The following is a 12,146-nucleotide window of genomic DNA, read 5'->3' on the forward strand; positions in this document are numbered from 1 at the left end:
TGATTAAATTGACTTTAAATTTTTTTTCTCAACTATTTAAAACATCGTTATGTCTTTAATATTTAATATCTGTCCTGACTGTTCCTATAGATTGGATTTTGGAAAGTGAAAATATTCCCTTGAATATAATTTACAGCGCTCAATCATTCGATCATTCAAACTTTGCAAGTTTTAACAAAGTTGTTCAGTGAATTTGAGTTGTACTTATATCAATTATAATAACAAACACAAATGTAATTTAAAATTCTCATAATTTTTCTGTATATTTGATGTATTATGAAATGCTAAGAGAACTGGGAAAATCCTTTTTTGATTCATTAAATTTAGTTGGATAATTTATAACGTTACTCTCTTAACATAGTTACAATACGTCAACACAACATTTTCTGATAAATTAATTTTAGAATAGAATAGAAAATATAAACATATCAAGACAATAGGATTAAACTCACTAGTCACTATTATAAAAAGTAGCAATTAATAAACCATTTTTTTCATTAGTTGCACTATAATCTATCGATTGTAATTTATAGTAGATTTAAAGACGGCTGCACTATAAAGAGAATGCCAGATATACCTAGTATAACATAATATACTACGGTTAAAAGCAGTCTGGCGTAAATTTATAAAATTAAAAAATTATACAAGTAACATAAACTCAAAGTTAGTTCTTATAATAATAGCGTTATATTGCTGTATATATATATTATGTGGTATATTATAATTTACTATATAGGTACATAAGTACATGACATCATAATTATAATTTAAAAACGCGTATGTTTTCATCCTGTTTCAGACAATATACTATGTTAAAATATATGTTAGATCGCTGATAATATACAATATGCCTAACACATAATTCAGAGAGTATTCATATAAGTCTTCGATTCGGAGTCAGCTGAAGTAGTTCATTACAATTTAGACTATTTATGGAAACCTGGGGTAATTGGACATTTAGTAAGGAAAACGAAGATTTGTTGACCGGAGTGTTAAACAAATTTGCCTCGGATCAATGTAGCTTAGATACGCCGAAAAAAGTCCTTTTGTCGTCCTTGGCCGCTTCATCGAAAGTATGTACCTATATCTCAATGAATTAATAATACATAATATGTATAGATAAACCTAATATAATATTTATATTATGCAGTGATCGCCAACGAAGGGCTTTTCAATTTTCAGATTAAATTTACTATTTTATTTATTGTGAACATTTTCGTATACATATTACATATTTATTTATATATATTATATAGACTGTGCGAGTTGAAATATCCAGTTCGAGCAGCGACGACAGTGATATTGACGGAGACTTTAACTCCGTTCAGACGTGTTTTCCGAAATCCAGCGCAGACGCGTCGAATGTAGAATCTAAACCTACAGTGGCGGTCGTCGACGACTTGCAGCTTCAGCCTGCCTGCATCGGCGCCGCCTTGGGTAATTTCAACGACGAATCTTCCTTCCTGCCAAGTCAACCGCAGGGTAAGTTTATGGCACTGACAACGATATATCTACCTAATTATAATATATTTAATGTGTACCAATGTAAAATATGATTAATGATTATAATGTCAATACACTTTCAAAACACATAATATATATTATACCTCTCGTACCTATTTATCTGTGAGATGTTTAGTAATTACTCGACAGTCGACGGTACCTATATAACCTGCACTAGTCACTAAAACCGTGTTTCTAAACCTAGAATGTGCATGCATTCCGCTTTGTTGGTAGCTATCATAATTATATAATAGCTATTTCTGCATCTCCGTTTTTGAATTAAGTACCTAATGTTAAAACAGTCTGCCCCTCGCCACGGATAGGCTAAACCATACGAAAAAAAAATAATGGTTGATGAACATATTATATAAAATATATTATTATAACGGTTAATATACTGATGTCTTAAATTAGGTAGGTAGTCAACTAAACTTTAGTATTTAACGATAAACCGTGGCGCTTACACTTAGTTGACACTTGCAGGCTCAGCAGCAGCGATATGGCTTGTATCTGATTTGATCAATTCTGCGTTTTATTGACCCTGATTAATTGTTGTGATTATTGTATTTTTATAGTTGTTCTATAATATACTTTATTTTTTTTTTTTATTAATGTTACCTATCATAGTATTTACTGTGTCGTGTCCTCGATAATAGTACCTTACCTATAGGCTATAACTGTTGGACGATGATCAAGTACCTAAAATATTATATTATATTTGTTTTTGCAGTGGAAGACCCGCATGAAAACGCAATCAAACAAATCGTCGAAATGTTAAACGCCGGAGACTACGACGCAGGAGAGTTGTTATCCGCGTTGCAGACCGAGCGAAGCAATCGAAAAGACGTGTCGGAGATAATCGGGGACGTGTGGCCGGAAATTGTCACTGACAGAGCTCGCCACGGTTTTTGCGAAGCACTTGTCCAGACCGACGTAAAGCCGCAAATAATTTGTGAAGAGATATATTTACCCTGGGTGTGTACTTACTTGGAAATTATTATGTAGTGATTCCTTTTTATCTATATATTATATTAAACGTGCACATTGGCCATGGGTGTATTATAGCTATGTGTATACATGTGTAAGAAGTTGTCTTATTACAACGACAACTGCAACGTCACCACGATCGGAAGTATAGCGATATTGTTTATTATTTTCAGTTCAAAACACGCGAGTCGAATTTGACTGGGTTCGTCGACAGTCTGTCCAAACTGATCGTCCACTTTTCAGAATACGCTTGCAAATCATTCCTTGTCAAATTGCTGATAGACAAAGAATCGATTCTGGTTAAACATTTGAATTGGCTCGTGGACATCATGCAGTCGCTCGACCAACAACATTGGTGTATTCTTTTAAAGTATTAAATTGATTCGACATTTCTACCTATGTAGGTTTTATTATGATTATTATACGATTTGTACCGTTGTTGATTTGTGCAGCGAATACTTAAATCACTGCGAAGGCCTTGATCAGTATCAAATACCAGTTTTGTTGCACTTGGTGAACAATTGCCAGAAAAGCCTAAACAACGTCGACGCCGAACGTCTGGTTGGGTTGTGCAGAAATGCGGCCCATGGACATTCTTCTAACAGAGACTTTGGGTTATTGCTAATGTCTGTGATCGGAGCTATCGATTTGAGCAAATTTCGATCGGAAATAACGACCATATGCGGGCAACTCAAAGGCGTTTCGAAGTTTATGATCATGAAAGCTCTAAAGGATACAAAATAAATCAGTATACCTATATTTGGTGTACAATTTATTTTTTATTCCCTTATACATTGTACTTAAATTAAAATGTTTTTATAATATTATTAAATAATTTATGTAATTAATTGTTTTGCGATTATATCCATAATCAGGTATATGTGCATGTATAGCTTGGGTCGCAGCACTATAAAATTAGTATGCCCGAGAAATTTTTGTCACAGAATATATGTATTGTATAGCCTGGTCATATTCGACAATTTATTTTATATCTATTAATAATGACCAACAATTGATCTGTGTGTATCAAAATTGTGATAAATAAGTTTTTGTAGAAAAAATAAATTTCAGGGAGGTCTGAACCCCAGAACTCTACCCCTGCGTACACCACTGGGTAGTGTATTACTAATTAAATGTTTTAAAGTCGCAAAGCTAAGGCTTCAAATGTTCAATTATTTATTAGACTATAATTTTCAAAATATTTTGACTCAATTAATATAATATGTACAATTGTTTTATGGGTAAACGTACTTGAAGTTCAAATGTTAATATTTAAACAAAAATAAATAACTAGTTATTTCATTGTTTTTCAAAAATATTATTCATAGCGACATTAAACTTTTTGCCATTATACATAAAATGTTATTTTCAAAATAATTTTTTTTTTTTAAAGTTTTTCTTTTTTTTTTATTAATATACCTACTTTATTTCTTCATAACTAAAATACCCGTGACAACATATATATATGTTATCTAATTACTAATTGTCATTTGTCATACACGAACTGACGAACTAAATATACCAGTATTGCGTATGTTATTATCTACAGGCTTACGCCTTACACATGGCGCATTATGTACCTATAAGTATTGATGTATTGTATAGGTAATTTTCCAAACATATAACAAATAGGCAATTTAACATATAGGCAATAGCTGTGGACAAATATTACACAGGTTGGTGCAAAATGTCTGCCCTCTGTATATATTATATTGCCACTCCTGGTGTAACCGCGTTTCATTAAGCGAATATCAGTCACCACATTTCGCCATTTCTGTTTGACTAATGATTCATATACGCATATGTGATGACAAACTCTATAGAAATTTGTACTTGGTATTAAAGATTTGAGGTGTATTACAGTCAAAATGATGAATATAAATGTTATATCTTCTAACACGTGACAATAGATAAACATTGCATGCTTTATACACAATATTGTATTGTTTCATTGTTTTAGATGGCCATGGACATGCGTACTGCGTACTGCGCAATTCACAAATAGAAGTGAGTGTCGAATACTCGAATACTAACTGTAGACTGTAGTATAGAATTCAGTGTACCGGCCGCGTTGCGCTTGCCGCGGACGCTTCGTAGACTTGGCGCCGTTGCCGTCGAATTTTTTTTTGTTTCGTCGGCTCCTCGGTAATCGTGGCAACTATTGTTCCATACCTTGTGGTTGTCCGTATTACCTATCTATAAATATAATATAATTTACTAATAAGCCTAAACTTAGTAGGTATTATAATTTATAATATTCGGTTGAATCGATTCACGTCGTAGTGTGTTTGCAGATCAGGTAAATTATCAAGTTACTATACTACACGCTATTTTATAGTCTTATAATACTGTAGATTTGGGTGGGCTACATTTTTTTCACTTATTGATTCTAGGACATGATGTCTGAGAATCCTGAGAGCAGCAGTAAAGTCTTGCAGATCAACACTGAAAATGTTTACAAGATATTTGGTAATTTAATCTTATATCCGGTGTATCCGAATTGGTTCCCTGGTTGTTACAAAGGGTTAATTACCTTCATCCCACAGATAGTCAGGGCTGGATTAAGCCTAACCATATAGCCCTTCGCAGTAGGCACATATTTTTAAATAGCTTGGCATATAGCAATACCAATTGGAATAGGTATACAACTTTTATATAAGTACTAAGCAATAAGGTCATATTGGAACAAAATTAATGAACTATGTTAGTGAGTGTGGATTTTTATTCAACCAATATAGAACTCGTATAATAATCCGTTGTTAGCCGTGCTGTAGTAGTGTAGTCAAAACAAACAACACTTGAGTATTAAATTAATATATTGTTTCATTAAAAATATATTTCCATATCTAGATATTTAAAACTGAACATTTTAAAATTTATTATCCTCTTGACAATAATTTATATTCAAATTTTAATTAAATATTTCGGGCATTAGTTTGACGTCCCCCCGATCCCGTAAAAAAAAATAGTTGGGGTCCCCAAAAACAAAATTAAAATAGTGGAGGAGTTCCGTCTTCCTGTTTACTCATCAATTGGAGCCTGAAATTTCTAAAAAACAATTACCGTTTGGCTAAATGAGGGGTGACATTCCAAAACGTACTGTTGCCATAAAGTTGATTTTCCAGGAAGAGCAGTTTTGTTTTTGTTAAATATTATCTCCTATAGTGATACTGTGTAAATAAGTACGTTTTGGATGATGTATACATTTATGAACCGATTTTTTTCATGGAACAGATGATTAAAGTTTAATTCTGATAGCGCCAATCGACTTCCCGCCTTTTTTTCTATAAGAATCAATGCGTATCTCGATTTTGTATATTTTGGCAATAGACAATAGTACGTTTTGGAATGTCACCCCTCAAATATTGCTCCGGAAAAATTATTCCGGCTCTATAACACATTTTTTTTAAAAATATAAGCCATTTATTAAATATAATATAAATGCAAGTACAAGTATACTGAACAAACAATTTGGTTTAGCTACTTTCTTTAAGCGAAGCTTGAGTTGAAGGTAGCTAGTTCTTTTCTTAGAGATTACACAGCATATACAATTTATAACAAAAATAACAATCAATAACGAGAAAGTTATAAACGAGGTAATTAAGATTACAAATTAGTTATAAAAACATTAGATAAATATTTATTTATATTACTATAATTATTAAATCTAAGATACCTCTTAAAATTAATTTCTAGATTATTGAAATAAATACCTAGTCTACAAATTTCTGACCAATACCTTTTTTTGAATAATTGACATTTAGATCGTATCTTATAGATTCACGTTTATTTATATTTGGATCAAATTTAAAACGATTTTTTAAAGTAAATGAAATAGAATATTTTTTAGATAAGAAATTTAGAGAAAGTATGCCCAGTCCTTTGTAATTATCATAAGTAGAACCGACTCGAACTGTTTTATTTGAATGAACACCATATTATCATTATTGTAGTTATATTGGTATATAATATAATAAATTATAATTGTTTTTATTAATTTGTTTACCATATTGTTTCATTTTTACATTTTAGAATGTAATGAATTGGTCGTACTTTTGTTCTGTTCTTGTTACGAAAATCCTTGTATATACGAATCCACTTTCAAAACAGTTTCTGTGAAAGTTTCTGAACTTTATCCAGATCCGGGGAAAGTCGTTATTGGAAAAGCATCCCGACATGGGACATGTAAGTATAAAACTCATTATTTAACTATTTATTTATAATAGTAAATGTCTTATTGGGAACAAAGTACAGTTGTAAATTAAATAAGGAGGATGCATAAAAACAATAACATCATTTAAAAACAATAACAAGTTCAATGTGGTTTCCAAACAAAAAAAGGTGGATAAGTGGATGTCGCTCTGCTGTACAGTAGGTTACAAGTGGGTCACTGTAATGGATGGTGTTAAATTTGAATTCAATGATATAAAATCATTGTATAAGAAAAACGATTCTGACCGAAAACGGCCAGTCAGCCTATGATATTACCAAGTATATTTGATGATATTATTGTAGATAAAGTAATTTATATAATTATAACCTATTTACGTGGAGCCTTGTTTTAAATTTTCAATCCTTGGCCATAAAAGTTAAACATTTTATACATTTTTAACTACAAAATAATTAATAAATTATAAATTTAATAAATGTTGTCAAAATTTGAACTTTAAATGCTTCGCTCAGAATCTAAAAATCAAATCAATTTAGGTGGACAAGTGGGTTCCTCTCTGCTGTACAGTTTTAGATTCTGAGCGAAGCGATGAATGTATTGATTTTACAATGATGTGTGTTTTTTTTTTAATTTTTTAATTTTTTAATTTTTTTTTTTGTGTCTGTCATCACCTTTTAGGACAGTGAAAATGCTTGGATTTTCTTCAACAGCATCTTTTCTGATAGGGAAGTGAATCTAGTTGGTACTTTGGGGGGTCAAAAGTAAAAATTTCCAAGTAGTTTTCGTGACGTGAAAAACAAAAGAAAAATTAAGGGAAAACGGGAATTTTTACGCAAAATCTGTTTTTGAGAAAATCTATTTTGGTTTTTGGTGTAACTCTAAATCAAACTGAATGTTTATATTAGCATTTTCTATACACCATAAAATTTTGAAAATATTTTGACTCTTTTTGAGCTGTTTACGGACATTGTCAGTTTTAAATTTTTTAAATTTTTTTTTCTATACATATCAATAAAATTTTATCTGTTGAGTAAAAAAGCTTGAAAATATAATAGAAGGCTCCTAGGTTATTGTTTCAAAGGCAGATGAAAAAAATTAAAAATCCTTAGTCACAGTTTTTAATTATAAGCATTTAAAGTTCAAATTTTGACAAAATACGGAAAAATCACGAAAAATAGCAAATTATTTTGATGAGAATTCATAAAAATTTTTCTTTTTAAATCTAAGATTTGAAAATGTAATATAAGATTACTCATAAGTTTGTCTACCTTTATCAAAAAAAAAATGTCTAAAAGAAACTTAAATTAAATTTTTATGAGCGTCTGAAATTTATATTTTTACAAAATTTGATATTTACTCGATTTCTCATGTAACAATTTTCTTATTTTATTGTAATTAAAAAACGAATGACTGTAGATACTTGAAAATTTCACTGAATGTTTATATTAGCATTTTCTATACACCATAACATTTTGAAAATATTTTGACTCTTTTTGAGCGGTTTACGGACATTGTCAGTTTTCAATTTTTAGATTCTGAGTGAAACGATGAATGTATTGATTTTACAATGATGTGTGTTTTTTTTTTTATTTTTTTTTTTATTTTTGTGTCTGTGTACACGATAAGTAGTCGAAATAATGCTTCGATTTTCGACTTCAGTATCTTGTTCGATGGGAAAGTGAATATCGTTGGTGCATTGGGGAGGTCAAAATTTTAATTTCCCAGTAGTTTTCAAAAGCGATGTGAAAAACAAAAGAAAAATTAAGGAAAAACGGGAATTTTTACGCAAAATCGATTTTTAACAAAATCGATTTTGGTTATTGGTGTAACTCTAAAACAAATGACCGTAGATGCATGAAATTTTCACTGGTTGTTTATATTTGCATTTTCTATACACAATACAATTTTGAAAATAATTTGACTTTTTTTGAACTGTTTACGGACATTGTCAGTTTTCAGTTTTTTTAAATTTTTTTTCTATAAATATCAATAAAATTTTATTTGTTGGGTAAAAAAGCTTGAAAATTTAATAGAAGGCTCCTAGGTTATTGTTTCAAAGGCGGATGAAAAAAATTAAAAATCCTTAGTCACAGTTTTTTTTTATACACGTTTAAAGTTCAAATCTTGAAAAAATACGGAAAAATCACGAAAATTTGCAAATTATTTTGAGTTAGAAATTCATAAAAAATTTTCTTTTTAAATCTAAGATTTTAAAATCTAATACAAGATTCCTCATAAGTTTGTCTAACTTTATCAAAAAAAAAATTTCTACAAGAAAGTCAAATTAAATTTTTATGAGCGTTTTAAATTCATATTTTTACAACATTAGATATTCACTCGATTTCTCATGTACCGATTTCCTTATTTTCTTGTAATTCAAAAACGAATAACTGTAGATACATGAAAATTTCACTGAATGTTTATATTAGCATTTCCTATACACCATACAATTTTGAAAATATTTTGACACTTTTTGAGCTGTTTACGGGCATTTTCAGTTTTCAATTTTTTTAGTTTTTTTTTCTATAAATATCAATAAAGTTTTATCTGTTGGGCCAAAAAGTATAAAAATTTAATACAAGACTCCTGATATATTTTTACAATAGCAGTTGAAAAATATTGAAAATACATAGGCACAGTTTTTTTTTATAAGCATTTAAAGATCAAATTTGGACAGAATTTATCAAATTTATAATTTAATAATTATTTTGTAGTTAAAAATTTATAAAATGTTCAACTTTTATAGCTAAGGATTGAAAATTGAAAACAAGGCTCCACGTAAATAGGTTATTTATAAATTACTTTATTCACAATAATATCATCAAATATACTTGGTAATATCATAGGCTGACTGACCGTTTTCGCTCAGAATCGTTTTTCTTATACAATGATATTATATCATTGAATTCAAATTTAACACCATCCATTACAGTGACCCACTTGTAACCTACTGTACAGCAGAGCGACATCCACTTATCCACCTTTTTTTTTTAGTTTTTTTTTCTATAAATATCAATAAAATTATATTTGTTGGGTAAAAAATCGTGAAAATTTAATAAAAGGCTCCTGATATATCGTTCTAATAGCAGTTGAAAAATATTAAAAATTCCATTGGCAAAATTTTTTTTTATAAGCATTTAAAGTTCAAATGTCGACAACATTTATCAAATTTATAGTTTATTAATTATTTTGTAGTTAAAAATGTATAAAATGTTTAACTTTTACGGCTAAGGATTGAAAATTAAAAACAAGGCTCCACGTAAATGGGTTATATATATAAATTACTTTATTCACAATAATATCATCAAATATAGGTACTTATTTCATAGGCTCCTATCATAGGCTGACTGACCGTTTTCGCTCAGAATCGTTTTTCTTATACAATGGTATTATATCATTGAATTCAAATTTCACACCATCCATTACAGTGACCCACTTGTAACCTACTGTACAGCAGAGCGACATCCACTTATCCACCTTTTTTTTATATTATAATCATGTATCGACTTTTATAAGTTTAAACTACCAAATAATTATTTAAAAATGTATAAGGGAATGTCGACTTACGAGTATTTTTTTTTTTTTTTTTATTGGGTAACCCGCGGTAACATTGGTTATTGAGGTGTAGGTTTTTTAAATTGGGTAGGTTGGTACACGTGTGTGTTGTGTTTTGGCAGAATTTCTAATGGGGCACCCGTAGGTTTCTGCCGTTCCCCAGGTGGGGGGATGGCGGTAATTGTTCTCCGGACACCGTGACTTGCCCGAAGAAAAATGCCACCCACGGCCAAGGTATCGAACTCGGGTCGGCTGCGTTGCAGCCGACGCCTTAGTCCGCTCGGCCACTCCGTCCCCCTTATGAGTATTTGTTATTCTGTTTAAATAATTATAAAAATAATTTTTTAAGTTGTATGTTAACAAATAACATTTACATTTTTAGGGACTGAATATTATAGTACCCCACATTACTCCAATCTACCTTTTTATTACAAACCAAGTGTAAGATTATTCATAAATGGAAAGCTTGCTACAAAAAGTTTTATCAGTGACATAACAGTTTCAAACATAGTATCTTATATTCAAAAACTACTAGATGATTCTATATCAGAAATATCTAGTATATGCATTCCTAATAATCCTACCAACGTAAGTTGATTCGTTATTTTTTAAAATTGTATTAATTGTGTTTACATTTGTGTGTTATTTTTACTTTATATATCGATCAAGGCCTACGAGAAATTTATGATTGGATACTTCAAAAATAAAAATTCACCCGATTATCAAATATTTAAGAAATGTTCAATGGTTTTTATGGGTGATTGTCAGTTTTATGCTGGATTTGGGTAAACGACTATTTTTAGTTTTTCATAGTTAGTAACTATCGATCTATATCTATATATATTTTTGTTGACAGAGAAGAATTTTGTACTATGTACTCTGATAACCAGAACGAATCATTAATCATATTCAAGATCTCCAACCAACCATCTCCAGAATTTGAACAAGAAATATTTAGTGGTGATTCATCAGATTACGAATCACTTTATAATTGGGGAGAAAAAAATATTCTATATTCAACGAGTGAAATTACATTTGATAATGCTGAAGAGATGCTAAAAGATCGTCCACCATCTCTTATTCTGTTTTATAATCCAGACGATCTCAAACCCGTTAAACGGTTCAAGGATAATATTAAAACGGTTTTAAAAGAATATTGCAATAATACTTATAGTATGTTCTATATACTGATGAAAAATCATGTTCATAAGGATACAGTTACTGTACCTATTTGTTTTATTATTGTTTCAGATCAAATTAATTTCCTGACAGCAAATGGTGCACTATTTTCTAAACATTTACAAGAAATTGAAAAATCTCAAACTGATTTACCATTTCTACTTTTGGTTCGTCGTGGTACAATCTATCAGTTTCCAGAAAATTATAATGTCACCAGCTTGATGTCTTATCAGCAACTGAAAGTATTAATAAAAGATTTTTTTACAAATAATCACAATTTCAAGTATTATAGTAACGAACGTCGAGATAAAAGTAGATGTATACATCCTGTCTATCGATTTAATTTATTTTGTGAATTTTCAAGCAAACCAGAGAAAATTGATAGAAATTATATGCCAGACTCTGTAGAAGATTATTTTTGTGTTAGTCTATTTGATGAGTAAAATGGATCTGTGTGTAAGATATCTATAAAAAAATGTCAACACAATATGAAAATGTAATAATGTGGGCCCATATTCTTGTACAAACAGATCTATAAATGTATAAAACAAAACTTTCATTGCTTGTTTATTATTCTTACCATTGTAAAACCACTAGCTTCCTTGCTCCACTCAGAATCTAAAAAATATTAATAAAATGGATTTGATTGAACTTTTTTAAATACAATGTATAAAAATAATTAAAATATAATTTTGTTTAAGATTATTTTAAATTATAGATTGTTAAAATGTAAATTTAAATTCGTCACATA

The 12,146-nt window shown here is 29.9% G+C and overlaps 2 protein-coding genes across 3 annotated transcripts; both read left to right on the forward strand.

The window, feature by feature from the left end:
- The first annotated feature begins 138 nt into the window (after positions 1 to 138).
- Positions 139 to 3,460, forward strand: LOC132951988 (uncharacterized). The gene is made up of 5 exons (XM_061024086.1): positions 139 to 1,073; positions 1,257 to 1,482; positions 2,234 to 2,478; positions 2,664 to 2,860; positions 2,943 to 3,460. Exons 1-5 carry the CDS (start codon positions 933 to 935, stop codon positions 3,232 to 3,234), a joined length of 1,101 nt encoding a protein of 366 aa, XP_060880069.1. The 5' UTR covers positions 139 to 932; the 3' UTR covers positions 3,235 to 3,460.
- A 1,060-nt stretch (positions 3,461 to 4,520) lies between these two features.
- Positions 4,521 to 12,108, forward strand: LOC132952779 (endoplasmic reticulum resident protein 44-like). Of its 2 annotated transcripts, XM_061025206.1 has the most exons (7): positions 4,524 to 4,789; positions 4,884 to 4,959; positions 6,523 to 6,675; positions 10,599 to 10,804; positions 10,886 to 11,001; positions 11,073 to 11,389; positions 11,468 to 12,108. In XM_061025206.1, the coding sequence occupies exons 2-7, from the start codon at positions 4,887 to 4,889 to the stop codon at positions 11,836 to 11,838; spliced, it is 1,236 nt and encodes a 411-aa protein (XP_060881189.1). In that variant the 5' UTR covers positions 4,524 to 4,789; positions 4,884 to 4,886; the 3' UTR covers positions 11,839 to 12,108. The 2 variants fall into 2 exon arrangements, with proteins under 2 accessions (XP_060881187.1, XP_060881189.1); XM_061025204.1 differs by having other exon boundaries at positions 4,521 to 4,789; positions 11,073 to 12,108.
- The last annotated feature ends 38 nt before the right edge of the window (positions 12,109 to 12,146 follow it).

This window comes from Metopolophium dirhodum, chromosome 9, assembly GCF_019925205.1.
Source record: "Metopolophium dirhodum isolate CAU chromosome 9, ASM1992520v1, whole genome shotgun sequence".
NCBI lineage: Eukaryota > Metazoa > Arthropoda > Insecta > Hemiptera > Aphididae > Metopolophium > Metopolophium dirhodum.

Excerpts from the sequence above, each read along its gene's own strand:
- LOC132951988 (XM_061024086.1), top strand. The coding sequence starts at position 933 with ATGGAAACCTGGGGTAATTGGACATTTAGTAAGGAAAACGAAGATTTG. Across the intron at positions 2,479-2,663 it reads AAGAGATATATTTACCCTGG|TTCAAAACACGCGAGTCGAA; the intron begins GTGTGTACTTAC and ends TATTATTTTCAG. Across the intron at positions 2,861-2,942 it reads CATTGGTGTATTCTTTTAAA|CGAATACTTAAATCACTGCG; the intron begins GTATTAAATTGA and ends TGATTTGTGCAG.
- LOC132952779 (XM_061025204.1), top strand. The coding sequence starts at position 4,887 with ATGATGTCTGAGAATCCTGAGAGCAGCAGTAAAGTCTTGCAGATCAAC. Across the intron at positions 4,960-6,522 it reads AAATGTTTACAAGATATTTG|AATGTAATGAATTGGTCGTA; the intron begins GTAATTTAATCT and ends TTTACATTTTAG. Across the intron at positions 6,676-10,598 it reads AGCATCCCGACATGGGACAT|GGACTGAATATTATAGTACC; the intron begins GTAAGTATAAAA and ends TTACATTTTTAG.